The sequence below is a fragment of the Rattus norvegicus genome, chromosome 6, assembly GCF_036323735.1.
Source record: "Rattus norvegicus strain BN/NHsdMcwi chromosome 6, GRCr8, whole genome shotgun sequence".
NCBI classification, from domain to species: Eukaryota; Metazoa; Chordata; class Mammalia; order Rodentia; family Muridae; genus Rattus; species Rattus norvegicus.
In genome coordinates, this window is record NC_086024.1 from 112,481,596 (window position 1) to 112,497,771 (window position 16,176).

The 16,176-nt window shown below is 47.4% G+C and overlaps 1 protein-coding gene across 4 annotated transcripts in view; it reads right to left on the reverse strand.

Moving 5' to 3' along the window:
* Positions 1-4,820: 4,820 nt before the first annotated feature.
* The window catches only part of Pomt2 (protein-O-mannosyltransferase 2), a 39,384-nt gene continuing 28,028 nt past the window's right edge, over positions 4,821-16,176 (reverse strand). The window contains exons 12-21 of one of the 4 annotated variants that reach the window (NM_001047114.2): positions 14,908-14,986; positions 13,258-13,409; positions 12,740-12,831; positions 11,878-11,954; positions 7,714-7,785; positions 7,348-7,407; positions 7,156-7,261; positions 6,283-6,423; positions 5,988-6,102; positions 4,821-5,289 (exon numbers count right to left, since the gene is read on the reverse strand). In NM_001047114.2, coding sequence (NP_001040579.1) covers positions 5,184-5,289; positions 5,988-6,102; positions 6,283-6,423; positions 7,156-7,261; positions 7,348-7,407; positions 7,714-7,785; positions 11,878-11,954; positions 12,740-12,831; positions 13,258-13,409; positions 14,908-14,986 — 1,000 coding nt within the window. In that variant the 3' untranslated portion in view covers positions 4,821-5,183. Of the gene's footprint in view, positions 5,290-5,987; positions 6,103-6,282; positions 6,424-7,155; positions 7,262-7,344; positions 7,408-7,713; positions 7,786-11,074; positions 11,590-11,877; positions 11,955-12,135; positions 12,254-12,320; positions 12,607-12,739; positions 12,832-13,257; positions 13,410-14,907; positions 14,987-16,176 lie in introns of those variants that run through there. The other 3 variants (XR_010052150.1, XR_010052149.1, XM_039112959.2) reach the window with 3 other exon arrangements.

The window sequence follows — 16,176 nt, forward strand, 5'->3', positions numbered from 1 at the left end:
GAGGCAGAGGCAGATGGATATCTATGAGATTCAGGACAGCCAGAGTTCTGAGAGAAACTCTTGTCTCAAAATAAAAACAAAACAAGCAAACAAACAGAGGCCACTTGACTGTAACAGGAGCACTGAGAAGTTGAAAACTTGCAGGATTTCTGGGGCTCTGCTAGCCAGTCAGTGAGCTCCAAGTATAGTGAGAGACTGTCTGAAAAAATTGGAGTAACTGAGGAAGAAACATCGAACAGTATTTTCTAAAAGTAGTCCAGGTGGGTCCTATGTTTGCCATGCAGAATGTTAGCTTTTTTGTCCTCTTTCAAACGTGAATGTTCTCTGGCCACAACCAGGTTCCAGGCTCTGGGGGACACACTCCCTTTATCTTTCACTATCTTTGAGTCTCTTGTTTCCTCCGATATACTCTAAGGGTTTGAGTGGCAAGATCCCCACAAATCAGTGTCCTTGGTCTTCCGTCATGAACAGACTGTGGTCCTGTGGGCAGCCCCATGTTGTGTGGAGTGCTCAGTCTGTGACTTGTAGAATTTATCCTGGGGGGCCTCTGCCTTGTTCCAACCAAGTCCCATGAGAGCATCTACTCACCCTCTCCTGAATGACACTTGAGCACAACCTATTTGATTGTTCTCCATCTCTTTGTGCATTTCTGGTCCCTGCACTGCAGCAGGAAAGTAAGGCTTTAGGGCAGCCTGCAAAAAGCCTGTGTCCGAATGACTTCGGAAGACCCAAGCGACAGCACAAAGGGACAGTACTTTCTTAGTGCACCTGGCGGGTGTACACCCTCCACTCCACCCCGCTTATGCTTCCTTTAAGTCCTCACTCAGGACCCTTCTTGCCTCTTCTCTTAACATCATCTGAGGCTAGGATAGTTCAAGTGTTCTCTAGTCAGGGCTGTCAATTAATGTCTTTAAAGAGCTAGCAGACTGGGCATGAGACCAGACACCATGACCATTAGCTGTATCCTTCCCTCAGCCCTGTGAAGGAGATGCTGTTTATTGTCTCATCTTACAAATGAGGAAATGCGAGGCGAGGAGGTTAGCTGACCAGTCACAGAGTTTTTTTGTTTTGTTTTTTTTTTTTTTTTTTAGAAAAAAAAAAAAGGATGGCGGGGCCAGAGTTTGACCTCAGTTCTGACCATCTGGCTCACTTTCCCCACTACCTCCCTCAAATGAACAGACCACAATTACCAGTCCATAGTTTAGACTGAGCTAAGGTCACTGGGTCTGAGTCAGAGCTCGTACCTCCATAGAGCTGACCATGAATCTCTTCCGAACTTCTCAGTAGGGGCATCCAGTGAGTAGCTTGAAACAGGCCACAGAGGAAGAGTTCACACCATGGAAACTGGCAAATAAACTAGGGCTTAGTTTTGCCCCCACAGGAAATCTGTTATTAACTATTTACCTCCACTGGTTTCGGTACCCCTGGGGGAACCCAGATAGCCAGGGTCCTAGTGAAGCTGGGCCTCAGCCTCTTCTCAGTGTCCAGGACCAGCAGGATATACCAGGCAGATGCTTCAGTCAGACACGGCTGGGGACGGAGGAGCTCCAAAGACTCTCTTTTGCACCAAGTCCTGCCTTGATTTTCTAACTGTGGATCATTAGGTAAGCAATGTAATCTCTCACAGGCACAATGGAAACAATGAAGTATCTTCCTTAGGCCTTCAGCAGGACTAAATACCACATTTATCAAAATAATGTTAACTGGCCAGCTGGTAGCACATGCCTATAATCACAGCTCTTGGGAGGCAGAAGCAGGCTGATCTCTGAGTTTGAGGCCAGGCTGGTGTACAGAACAGGTTCCAGGACAGTCAGAGAAACCCTGTCTCAAACAAACACCACACACACACACACACACACACACACACACACACACACACACACACACACACACACACCAAACAAACAAAACCCACCCCCAAATCCAAAAAGACTAAAAAATAGATATTTGCAAAGCTATTGCCACTCACAATTTAGTCCCTTTCTGACTTGCCTGCCCCTGGCATCTACCTTCTGTAGATCCTGTGGGGAAGTGGGAGAAGCCATGAATGAATGAATGAATGAATGAATGAACAAAGCAAGCAGATGAAGTCTCAAGTGAATGTGTATTATCAAAAGGGACCTCAAGGTTTTAGACCCATGGGATTTGGCAAAGCCTTTCTCTGGTACCGGTGGGAATGTTGAGAGCTGTACAGAAACACGGACTCCAGGCTTCTTCTTCAGGATGTCTCTTCCGGCAGCCAGAAACTGTTCCCTTGCAGAGGCCTCTGACTGACACTAGCTAACTCCTCCCCACGCTGTATATCATGAGCTGCTGGGGCTCCAGGCAGGTCACCGGGCATCTCCACCCTAACTCCCACGTCCCCCCTGCTCTGGCTCTTCGGCATGCGAGTCTGGCGTTTCTTCATTCTTGCATCAATCACCCCAGCCAGGTTTTCAGGGCCGTGCCCTGCAGGACAGGGTGCATCCTCTGCAGCTGGGACTCTTGACAGAAGACCATGCCGGGATGGGGCCTCAGTTTAATTGGAATAGAAATTTGCAACCATGCTGGGCCACACTGCTACCTCAGAATTAGGGGAGAAAATGGTTCCCTTGTTTCTTTCTATTCTGTCTGGGAAAGTTAAACAAGAAAGAGTAGGCTCAGCCTGCTACCGGTTTCAGCCTGAGGAATGGGAACAGCAGCCACTGTCTCTCAAGCTGGCACATGCTCAGGAGGCCAACATTGCCCTGGACTGGCTCTGCCTGGCGAGAGCCTCAGCTGGGATGAGAATGGCCCGGCTGTGAGATGCCATGTCACTTCTTGCCATCTAGACATTTTTGTCAAGGACAAGTCAGATCCAATTAAGCACAAGAACAATGTAGTGTTGAAAACAAGAGCTATTTATTACAAAAGTAATGGTTTCTGATTATCTCTGGAAACTTAAAAAGAGAGAGACCAAGTGTGGTGGGCCAAGACTGGCTGCGTTAGGCTGCCTGGTGCATCTTCCTCCTCACCAGCCAGCAGAGGCACCACGTCTCCACCAGTTCCCAAGGGCTGCAGCCCACACGAAAAGCAGCACCCTAGAGCCCACTGCCCCTCCAAATACCTTCCAAATAGAATCCAAGCACTTAGTGATGTGACCAAGTGGCCTTTTTCCCATATTAGCATCGGCCAGTTTGGGTATGGAAGGAGAGGGAGTGGGGGGGGCACCTTTTCCCCATACTTCAAAATAAGAGACCCTTCTGTCCTCGGTGTGACATTAAGGAGAGGGACATGTAGGAGCCCACTGAACTCTCCTATCTACTCTGGCTCTAAAGGCTGCCCCCTGGTTATTCCAGGGTTCCTTCCTCCAACAGTGCCTCCAGAAATAAGGCACAAGAGAAAATTAGCCACCTGTTAGATGTCCCATGGGCTACCTTGTTAAAAGCCAAGGATAGATTCCTGTGTCCCCTCTCCGGGAGAATCTACCCACTTGGTGTCCCCCACTGGACTCAGAAGAAACCAGCCCTGCCTGGGCCTGCAGGCAAGGGTTGGGGAGGGCACTGGGAGCAGAGCTCCCCAGTCCCTGCCAGAAATGCAATTAGGCAGGCGGCCCAGACTTTGTGCACAAGCCATACTTCCTGTTGGGGAGTGGGGGAAGGAGGGGAATCAAAAGGGCTGTAGCCCTGGGCAAAGACGGTCAGTGGGTCTCAGATCTAATTAGCTACCCTGCCTTGCTCTTGACAGGGCTACATTTCCTCTATTAACACTAATGATGCTCCAGCTGAACGTCCAAGCATAGGCCAGAAGCTTCCTTCTCCACCACTCTGTAGGTAGCACAGCCTGTCCCTGAGACCAATTTCTAGTCTCTGTGGCAACCACCTCCTGAAGATGCTTTAAAGAACTCTGACCCTGTCAGAGCCATTGAGAGCTACAGTTGAGAAAAGAGGGACTGTGGCAAATTCATCATTAAGCCTTGAAATATCAAAATCCTCTGGGATAAAATATTTTGTTTTGAACTGAAAGGAAGGAGGCAGACTAAAGGACTGGACTTAGGTTGATTTAGTTCTGACAAAATTTTTACTCCCTTTAGGCAAGGAAATAGAGGAACAGCTCTGAGCTTAAGTGGTAGACAGTAGAAGCTGTCATGCATTTTCAGGTGCTCTGGGTCTCTGGGGAAAAGACATGATAAGGCAGAGCCAGAAATTTAGGGAAATGACCAGGAAGCAAAGGAGGATATTATCAGGGAGGGCTAGAGCATGAAGACAGGAATGCCAAGCAAGGAGCAGGAGCAGGAGCAGGAGCAGGAGCAGCCAGTCAGGTTGAGCCCCTCTTACTTCAGCATCCCAGTAGACGCTTAGTCCCACAGGGCTTTGCTCTGACTCAGCTGTCTGTAAGCCAGCAGGGCTTGGTCCTCAGAACCAGGCAGATGCAGATAAAAGGGGACGGACAGTGAGAAACGGACACTGGCACATAGCAGCCAAGGTGTGGGTTCCACCCACCCAGTTCACAGAACAGGGAACCAAAAAATCTAAGGAAGGTCAACCATAGGCTGACAGGTTCTCTGCCAACTTGTGCCTTGGAACCCAGTGCACTGTACACACTCCAGGCAGCACTGTATCCATAGACGATACAGTGGCAGTAGCAGAAGGCCAACCCTGAAGCTCAGGGTGATTTGCTAGCCTCACTGGAAGCAGTGAGAAGGGTAGCAGGTTTAACCGTCCCACCTGTTGTGCCTTTGTAACACCATGAGGGGTGGGGTGGCACTCTCAATCTTCCTGAAGATTAGAAAAATTCTTATGGATCTTATAAACCTAAATGAAACCAAATCCAATGTGAAAAGAACCAGAGAATATCCTGTTAGCCTTGTACCATTCTTGGAATTTATGACACTTGGCTACCACAGTTACATGGTCTACACACTCCAAAGGGATTGGGCATATGTACCCTTGACACTCACACCGGCTTTCCTTGTGTTTCACAGGAACTGGCACCAAGCAGTGCTGTAGGTCAAGAGCCCCATGTAGGTGCTATAGACAGGGCTGTGGCTCTTTTTAGTGTTTAGTGAAATCCATGTCATTTCCCAGAGTTTGGTCCTGGGGGGCAGCAGAATGCTTTGGGCTTCTCAGGCAGCGCCCTTGAAGCTGGAAGGGCCCAGGGTCAGGCTTCATAGCTGGGTGTCCCTGGACAATACCTGGATCCAGGCTGGGGTCCTGGCAGTGGCCTCAAAAGTCCCATGATTCCAGCCACCTCAGTCCTGCCATTGGACTCTCAGGTTCCTGGGCTAGGGGACCAACCATCCCATAAGCCAGAGGGTGAAAGAGGTAGAAGCTATGAGAGTGAGAGAAAGGTGGTCAGCATCTCTGAACTGTACCAAGGAGCTCTAACTATAAGTCCCTGTGTTGGGCCCATCACATAGGCTCCTCCAACATAACCCAGTCTGTGCATCCATCCGTCCATCCATCCCAGTACACTGTGACATTACTGTCTGAATGACCAGGAAGGGACGGGCTTTCCCCGGCAGACCTAACAGAAGTAACCTTTTAGAGGTCTGGCCCTGGGATGTGTAGCTCAGAGTGCCAACACGTAAATTCAACCCTTTCACAGGCATGTGCTCATGGGCCACAGGCCCCAGCACAGGGGCCAAGGACTCTTGACAGGGGCTCTGAGACTTGCCAGAAGGCAGAGAAAGGAGGACTTTACAAATATCAGTCTATGTGCAGCAATTCTGAGTCACATCCCTATATCCAGAGCCCTATGCTTCCCAGCCTCCCCCTCCCCTACTGGCAGCTGTTTTAGGAAGGAGCCACTGTAAGTTGAAAGCATCTTCTAGGTATGCTAGGCGGGTATCAAAGCTAGGAGAAAGTGGACTGAGGCCCTTGCTATCCTACCTGACTGCACATTAGGGTCACCTTGGCCCAACTGATTGAGAACTCTCAGGGACGTGGCCCATCCATGAGAAGACCTTAAGTACACCCTGGGAGGGTACCTAGAGATCAAGCTAGAAGGTCATATAAGGGGATACATACCTGTAGGCAGTTGCCAGAAGCAGGCTCAGGATTCCCACCATATGTATTCTCCTACCCAGGGGAGAAGGGGCCAAGGCCCAGGCACAGAACCGCAGAAGAGTATCCCACAGGAGACCTATGGAGAGCAGGGGACATGTTGCAGACTATCAGGACAGCCCTTGGGGATCCTCCAGGAAGGAGGCACCACAGCAGAGAGCAGAGGTCTGCCTCAGGCCAGTCTCTCAGCAGCCTGGTCTCCTTTCCCATTTGCCTCCCTCTGCATCACCTCCCCAGGGCAGGTAGGCAGAGTGCTAACCTGTCAACATGCTGGAAAAGAGCATGGCTGGGAAGTAGTGGTGGAAGTAGAGGACGCGGCCCATCAGGAAGAAAGGGAAGTAATGGAGCGTCCATCCCAGGAGCAGCTGGCCGCCTCCTCGCAGCAGCAGCTTGGTCAGCCCTGTGTGCCCAATCAGTACAACCCAGTGAGGAGTCGGAGTCTCCAGATTCCCTGGTCAGTACCCAGTTAGCAGGGATGCCAACAGGAGCCACAACAGCTGTGGGCCTCTGGCAGGAGACACACGCCCACAGACACTTGCTTCCCTGTCTCCACTTCCCACTTATTTGCTGTCAGAGACATTCCCTCATGGCAAGGTCAGAAAGGAGGCTGGGAGGGGAGGGTCTGGAGCGAAGACTGTTCAGACAGGGTGCTGGCAATGGCAGAGGGTCTGTGGGGTGTCTAGATGTCATCTATGTATGCCTCAGCACCAAGGCAACACAGAAGGCAACCACTCCCCGGCCCCACTAGAGGACAGGGCCATGGAACAAGGGGGCAGGCGAGGAAAGGGACACTCCTCTGCATACAGTGTGGAAGCGAAGGCTCTGAAGGCTCAGCTGGGGTTGAGCCTTAGCTCACCACTGGCTGTGTGTTGTGTGACAAGCTCTTTGTCTCACTGTGCTTGGTCTCCTAATACATAGAAACGGGGGAATCTGCTCTGCTCAGGCTACCAGAAAGGATACAAAATGTTGAGTCCAGTGTAAAGCACCTCTTGGCTATGGGCTTTCAAAGCAAAGGAGAGGAAGCGTGTGCAGTGGGAGAGGTAGGGGGAGTCCCACAGCAGGCAGATCTTCCTCAGAGTCCAGGCCCAAGCCAGATGAAAGGAGAAAACAGGAAAAGCCCAGGGGCCCTGACCTTGCAACTCTGCAGGCAGCTGTATCCCTCTCTGCATGGCGATGGCAATGGTGCTGCCCGTGAGGAGGTAGAGGACGAGGCTCACCAGGTTGAGCCACCAGACCACCTGTATAGAAGAAGAGCTGTGCATAAGAGGACACCAGCTTCTGCAGGCTCATGCTGGACCTAAGCACTCAGAACTGGGATACTCACAGGGTTGCCGAGCAGATAGACTCGGAAGTCCGTGTCATTGGCCCCTGAGAAGCGCAGGCCCTGTGGAACAAAGACACGCTGCTATTCCAAGACTCAGCTTATCCCCAACCAGTCCCACTCAAGGGGAAGGACCATTACACACATTACTCATCTTTTATAGCCCTGCAGCCTGGACAAGAGGGTCAGACTGAGCACTCTCCATCAATTCCCTGGGAAGTAGGAGTCAAACTCAGATGGAAAACAGAGTGTGCGTCTTTCTGTGAGTCCTCCTGAGGCTTCCTTCCCCTGGCCATATACACTCCAGCCCACAGATTCAACACTCTTTCTTGGTGCTATTTCCTGGAAAGCTCAAGAATTGGGCCCTACCTGATAATTGATAGGCCAGTGCCAGGGTTTGGATGTAAACTCATTGTCCTTAGGTTTGAGGCCATTGTTTCCCTGTAAAAAGGCAGCAAAGAAAAGCTAGTCAAGAAAGGGCATCTAACCAGCTAATATGAGCACAAGGCATAATGATCTGACTTCCAGCCAAGCACCAAGAGAAACCCCAGTGATTCCCCTCCCTGGCACAGAGCAATCAGGTTTCCATTTGCAGTCACTGTCTACCTGCCTTACTGTAATGACTGCCTTAATTCTTCACACAAACAAGCCTGCACTCCACCACAACAGCCTACTTGGCTAAGACCAGTGTCAAGGTGTGTGTAGGATAAAGTCAGTACTTAACTTCAAACAAAAGAACGGAGACTCAGAAAAGCTTACTTTAGCTTAGTTTTTCATTACCGTTTTTAGATTGTTTTTCTAAATGCCTCCTGTAATATTTTAATAGAAAAGCTATATTATATAACTGTTTATGGAATGTATAAATATCTGTGAGAGCTAAGAATTTTGTTTGTTTTTATTTTTTTCCCCTCCAAGAATATGTATCTTTGAGGAGAGAAATCATTCCCAGTACTCAATTTAGTCTGAAGGACTTGGGACCAGTCAAGAATATGCAGTGATTTGTCTCACATAGCAAAACTGGGCCTTAACTAAAATAGGAAGAAACAGAGTTAGGATTCTGGACACTGCTCCCAGGCCTGAGCCATCCTCAACACCAACAAAGACTAGGAAGTTAGCTGCTGTCAGGTCAGGTTTCATAGCTTTGCCTCCGCTGACATTTGGGGCTGGACAACTTTGTTGTGGGGCTGTCCTGTGTAGCACTTGATATTTATTCCCTGGAAGGCCAGTAAAGCACCCATGCTTCAGTTTTCAGCTCTGCTAGCAAAAAAAAAAAAATCTGCATACATTGCTAGATATCCCCAGAGAGGTAAAAAACTACCCTCAACTGAGGGCTACTGGTTTGTCCAAAAACGATCTAGAAGGTCTTATTTAGTGGCCTGCTACCAAGGAGCCTGACTAGTTCAACAAAGGAAGAGCTTGAGTATAGTTTAGTTTCTCAGTATGGCAATGGGTTGCTCTTAAAAGTAGGCGGAGGTGTGTGTCCCCAAAAGGACAGCTGTAAATCCCCTGAATCACTGTCCTAGTCATTGTTCTATTGCTGCGAAAATGCACCATGACCATAGCAACTCTTCCAAAAGAAAACGTTTCATTGGGGGCTTGCTAGGTTTCAGGGATTTAGTCTGTCATCACCATGGCAGGGAGCATGGCAGCATGCATGGCACTGGAGCAATAACTGAGAGCTACATCATCTGAAGGCTGAGAGGCAGACAGGAAAAGGGAAGGAAGGAAAGAAGGAAGGAAGGAAGGAAGGAAGGAAGGAGGAACGGAGGGAGGGAGGGAGGAAGAAGAGTATACCAAGGCCTGGCACGGGCTTTTAAATTCTCAAAGCCCTTAGACTAGGCAATAGTGGTGCATGCCTTTAATCTGAAGGCAGAAGCAGGTGGATTCCTGAGTTTGAGGCCAGCTTGGTCTATAGAATGAGTTCCAGGATGGCCCCAGTGACATACTTCCAACAAGGCCACACCTCTGAATCCTTTTAATCCTTAATCCTTTCAAATAGTGCCACTCTCTGGTGACTAAGCAAGCAAACCTGGGTGTGTATGGGGCCATTCTAATTCAAACCTCCACAATCACTATGGCTATCCAAAGGGCCTTAGAATGGGGAATGGATTGTTCTTGTCCTGGGAGTAACTGATGAGGGAAACCAACCAATTAAAACCAGCCCAATTCAGTCCAAAATCAGGCACTCAGTAGGTTATGGGAATCCTATTCACTTAGCCATCTTAAGAGAAATCCAGCATCTCTACAAATCAAGACATTAAAGGAGGCAGATTCTTACCCAACATGGTGTGTGTATATAAACTAAATCTAGATGGTTCATTCCACCTCACTTTACCAGGCCATGAGCTTACTCCATTCAGGTCTCAACTTACAGACAGACAGACAGACAGACAGACAGACAGACAGACAGACATGGATGCAACATATACACCAGTATCTGTGTGTCTAGAGTCTGGATTCATTTATATTCATTCATATTCTCTCTCTCTCTCTCTCTCTCTCTCTCTCTCTCTCTCTCTCTCTCCTCTCCCCCCTCCTCTCTCAATTCCGGTAAACTAAGAGCTCTTATACACATCCTTCCCTTTGTCTCTACCTTTTGGCAAAACAAGGAATGAAATTCTACACTTACTTTAGCCTTAAAATTCTACTCATACCCAGACTAATTCTCTGAGTGACAGTCATATATTCAAAAGAGCTATGTCATCAGGTCGCAGTGACAGCTACAAGCACAGCGTGAGAGAAGAAGTGACCCAGAGATTGTTTAATGTCAACTTATCACCTTCCAATGTGCAAAACTGACAAATAACTGGATTTTAAAGTTTAATTTGATGGAGTAAGTCAACTATGTTTTCTGAGGGCTGCTTAGATAATCACTTCCAGGTAGGTCTACTTGACAGTGGCTCAGAGAGGGACACTAATAACTGCCACAGCTCTTTACAGTTCTGTGGGTGGCTGACAGCTCACTACTTCTGTGGCCTGAGACACTGTGGTCTGATCATCATTTCTGTAGGACTCAGGTTCCTACAGCAAGAGCAAGGGGTCTTCCACCAGACATCAACTGCAGCAATGTCTCCTCCATTTACACAAGCAAACTCCATCTGTGGGCAAATCCTCTCCATTTGAAGATTTCTTCTCTCAACTTACTTTAGACGTTTGATGCTATGATGGCTGCCAACTACTATTAACAGTGAGTATTAGAAATCTTAAACGAGAATGAGCCATGCCTCCCAAGTAGCCTTAGCCCAGGAATGGGCTTGTGGTTAAGACTGCATATGAACATCCCCAGAGTAGCTTCTCATCCCAACTGACATCATGAGGATGTCATGAGACTCGATGTGTGACTTTCAGGAGCACTGCCAATCAGAGTTAGGAGTGTCATGGTAACTGACGCTGACCCTGAGAGCCCACCTTTGAAGCCTCGATTTACTTTACGTATAGCTGTGTATGCTCTTTAAAAAGTTCCTTCGGTTCCTCGTCTGTAAAGGGGAATGACAGTAATCTTCCCAGGACTGTAAGGAGGACAGACACACAGACACTGTGAATGTGCACTGATGTGCTGGTCAGCTTTGGCTGCCAACTCCCATGCTCCCGATCGTCTGCTCTTGCTGGTCCGTGGGAATGTCTGTAGGATTATCTTGATTATTAATGGGTGCAGGAGGGCTCAGTACACCATGGGTGGTATCATTCCTAGACAGGTGGTCCCATCTAAAAAAGCTGAGTATATGCTGACCTGTGAGCCAGTTAGGCTCTGGGGATCCTCTTGTACTGTGGCTGTGAAGTGCACTCCATGGTCAGAAGTAGTGCTGTGTGAAATAGCAAGCAGATCTGATTTTCAAGTTTCTGCCTCCTTTCTCCCAGTGACAGACTGTAACCTAGGAGACTGTAAATGAAATAAACCCTCCTTTCCCCTAATTTGCTTGTGATGGTTTGGATGAAAATGCCCCCCATAGGCTCATAAGGAGTGACACTATTAGCAGGTGTGGTTTTGTTGAAGTAGGTGTGGCCTTGATGGAAAAAGTGTGTCACTGAGTGAACTTTGAGGTTTTAGATACTTAAACCAGGCCCAATGTCACTTGCTGTTCCTGCTCCCTGCCAATCCAGATGTTAGGCCTCTTGGCTCCTTCTCCAGCACCATGTCTGCCTGCATGCTGCCATGCTTCCTGCTATGATGATAACGATACACCTCTGAACCTGTAAGCCAGTCCCAGTTACCATGGTCACAGTGTCTCTTCACAGCACTAAAACCTAATCAAGACAAAGGTTTTATCAGGGTTTTGTCACAGCACTAGAAGTGAAGCTACAGCTCAGGAACCACTGCATCAATATCCTCAGCAAATCACCACCCCATCCTGGGATCCCAGAAACCCTCATAAAGATGTGGTAAACCCGTGGGTAAAACACTTTCGAATCCCCACAACAGGGCAGGGATCTACAACATGACTACTGCTCTGTGCTCTAAATCTGTGGGTGCCCAAGGGCTTCTCTAAGAACTTTAGGTTTGCATTTAGAAGGAATAAAAAGGGGCTGCAGTACCCGGATCATGACCATGTGGGACTCCAGCAAGATCTCAGGAAAACTGGGTTGCAGCACATCCAGGCTGATGTTTGGCACTAGGGGGAAATGACAAGAGAAAGGCTTTGCTACATCATCCTTTCAGTGCCCACACTCTCGCCACACAGGCACCGTACACTACAGAGACAAGTGCAGTCCTCCTAGAAAGCTGAGGCAGGGAGGAGGGAGGGAGGGAAGTAGGGAGGGAAGGAGGGAGGGAGGGTCATTCATGGAGCTTACGTTGAGCACTTATTAGGTAATCTGAGGACTTCAGAGGAACAGACAGGGCCTCCTTGGTGCTCGGACAGCTCTTGGCTACATCACCCATCACTGTGGCACTAACCCAGAAGCTGGCCTCCTGTTAGTATGAGACTAGGAGCCAGATTTATCTCATTCACCAATATATCCACAGGACCCATGTGGTTCTTGACATATTTAATAAGGAATTGTTCAATCAATCAATCCACTGTTTGTCTAGATCAGGTACTAAGAAGAATGGAGTGGCAAGTATGGAGAAATCAAACACAAGCTGGGGTGAGGTGGGGTGAGGGAAAATGAATCCAAAGACTGTTGGAGCTGAAGCTAACACCAAAGTGGGAATATCAGAGGAGCCCGGAAGCAGAGATTTGGGATCGGTGTGGTTGTGGCCTTCTGTGAAGGGTCTGCTGTTATAGGGAAAGGAAATACTTGGCACAGGTCAACTGGACTCATCTGCAACAAGCACAGAAGGTATGGGGTCACCCATGATGCAGGGACAACCTGGGAGGCTAAAACAGCCTTGTAGGAGGTCACTAGTAGTGTGTTTTCTATGACAAAGCCAGCCAGGGCAGTGGTCTCAACTCACGTTTGGGATTGATATGTTCTTCTATGTTCCAAATGGAGTTACTGGTTTCTTTTAAGTACGGATTACAAGTAACTTCCAACTGCTCCCAGCCCCTGCCAGAAAAATAGTCACAGATGTTCTAGAAGGTTTAGAATGCCCCCAAGTATAGCAATGTCCCCCACTCTTAGATCTGTGGGACTTCTCTGTAAATCAGTGGCCATTATTCTTTTAACCTCGCACTTTCATAATCTACAACCAGCTTACCAGTGACTTAGCATATATTATTTCCACTTTACGAAAAGACACAGGCCTAGAGTTTTAGCCTCAAGGCAGGCATACAGATGTCCAACTGTCAAGGTAAGATGCTAAGCTGAGCTGGCGTTCTGTGCACCATAACGTTCCTGACGCCCTTTCTTCTTCCACTTACTACCAAATAAGGAAGAGTGAAGGGAGCATTCACCGCTGGGTAGCTGAAGCCTCTGGTATACCCTGTGTGGTGTGAAAAGCTGGCTCAGAATATCTGGACCCCAGAGACTTACCACTTAGGCAGAATCTTTCCTGAAGATCCCAGGACACAACCTGTAACCAAATGGATGAAGCGAATTCGACTTCTCAGTACCTTGATCCGGTTCCCAAATTTTCTATTTACAACTTCAATCCTCCAGAAGTCATTTGAGTCCCCTGTCCCATTCTGCCACATAAACCAAGAGAACATTACCAAAGTCAGACGATGTTAGAGACAAAGTGTTCAAAGGAAAATGGCCACCCTTTCAAATGCCACCATGTTTCAAAGGTTAAATCAACCTCAAAGACTGATGTAGGAAAGTGAAGGAGAAAGCCCTAGAAATAGCCCAACAGAGTGACATTAACTGGGAACTCCATATCATAAAAGGACAGGGTATGAATCTGGGAGGGAGTTTAAATGCTAACTTTAGAGTGTTAAGTTCTAGACAGCTGATTTTTCCTTTAAGTCATACTCAAGACCTCACTCTTAGCCAGTAAGAAGATCTGGGCCATTTATGTTCACTGTTTTGCACATCTGGATTCTCTCACCCAACACGTAGGTCTGACCCAGGTGCTGCACCGGAAATTAAGGTAGTTGCATTTAACTCTTCTCAAGAGAAGCCCATGGGTAAACAGATGAAGACTTCAGAGTCTTGGCTTTAGTACAATATGGGCTCAGGAAATACAAAGAATTTTAGGGAATTCACTTTATGAAATCCACTCTTTAATGATGCTCCAGAGGCCTTGGTAGACAGAATGATGTGTCCATCTCAACAGCTTCCACCAGCTGTTCTGCTTCAGGTACTCTCAGGACACAAGCTCCCACAGAGCTCTTTCTCTATTAATTGCATGTCCCTGAGATAGCAAAATGCAAAGCTATGCTGATTACAGCCCTCTGTATGTCAGGAACAAGAGCTGTAAAATACAACCAGGAAGACTTTAGGATCTAGAAAAGGATAGGATCACCTAGGTTTCTTTCCAGTTTGTTATCATCGTGTGCACGCATGAGTACATGACCAGGAAGGGGAGGAGCATGCCACGGTACACAGGTGGCCATCAAATGGCAATTTTACAGAGTTGTTTCTCTCCTTCCACTGCTATGTGGGTTCCAGAGATTGAACTCAGGTCAGCAGGCTTGCAAGCAAGTGCCTTTACCTCCTGAGCTATCTTGCCAGCCTGCCAGTGTGAGATTTAAGAGATCCACATGGTATTCATATCTGAGATTATTAGGTACTAGACTATATAAAGTATATAGTTACTCTGCAAGAAGAGGGATAGAGACAAAAAAAGAATTTATAGGCTGTTTTTCTTCTAGGAAACTGAGCTAAACAGTTGTGGAATGTTAAAGAAGTCAATGTGCAGTCCAGGCATGACGGCATAGAACTTTAATCCCAGCACCTGAGAGACAGTGGCAGGGGATCTCTGTGAGTTTAAGGCCAGCCTGGTCAACACAGCAAGTTTCAGGCCAGCCACGGCTACATAGTGAGATAATGTCTCAAAAAACAAAACAAAACAAAACAAAACAAAACACAACCACAACAACAAAAGAGACTATCTTATGTCCAGCCTCCAAATTCTCTTAGAACATTCTATAATTCTGGGGAGGATGTATCCTACTACATGGCCCTGAACCAAGCCTCCAGCTTTTTACATATGCCCTGTTCACACTCCAGTTTCCTACTTACTATGCCATAGCCAGTGACCTGATAGTGCTTCCGGGTCAGGGGAGCCTCATGATAGTGACTGTGCAGGTTCCGAGTAGTTCTAGAAGTTGGAAAGAGAAGAGCCATTACTGAAGGAAAGAGCTGTGCATGCTGTTTCTTTTCTTAAGAACACGCAGTCATTTGTTAGCATTAGCGAAAGTTAGAATCTGAACTGTCAATCCCAGCACACAGGGAGACGGGGCATCTGGTCAGTTGTGGGAAACAGTCTGAGGACTGGGGAAGAAAGGAGCTCCAAGTGAGTGGGGAGCACTGGACGGGGCACCGTGCGCCATGCAGGCCAGGGGTGGGGCACCGGCAACACTCACACATTTCTAGCCTGGAAACTTTAGCTTTCCCTGACTAAGGAGGGGGGTCTGCAGACAGGAGACTAGAACTTGGAATGGACATGCTTGAGTCAGGCAATCTTCCCCAGTCCCACTTACTTTCTATTCTCACTAACTTCTTTTTAAGTGGGGATTTGCAAGGAATGAGAAGGGATTTAATTTGATTTTGATGTACTTAGCTTTTTATAACAACTCTTGCTTTTATCCATAAGTAAAAAATGTTCATGACACACTTTTGGGAAATTTATAAAAAATTAGGTATGATTATTCTAATTTATTAAGGACAAGACCAGATTTATTTAATAGTAGGAATCTAAAGTATCTAAAATCCAACTGACTAGAAAAGCATACCAGTTCTACACACATACACACATTCATTCATTCTCTCTCTCTCTCTCTCTCTCTCTCTCTCTCTCTCCTCAAGTCTTTTATCTGATAACTGCAGTATATAATTCTTTTGAGGCTGTTTCTGCTAACAACTGCTTTTGTCTGGTTTTGGTCATTGTGCCTTTTCCTTGAGTAATACATCTTTGTGCATTATTCACTACTGTTGAAAACTACTTATAGGAATGGAGTCCAATATCTTTCCAAAAGCAAGGTTAATTCTTGCATTTTGCCAGGCACCCATGAGACATTACCAGTCTGTGCTCACTCATGTTTACTTAAACTCATGGCTTAAAACTGCTGAGCCCTCCTAGGTGACATGAATATGAGCTGCAGACCCAGGGAAAGATCAATTCTAAGTTTCTTCTTCTTGGGAACTAGGGTTCCCTACACAACCAACAGCCTGCTCCTACAAAGTCAATTTTTCTGGGGGTGAATGAGTGAAGCAGATCTTCTGGGTTCTGAGCCTTAGAGAAGGATCACTTAATACTAAACATGTCACTTTGGAGGAACCTAGAAGCTT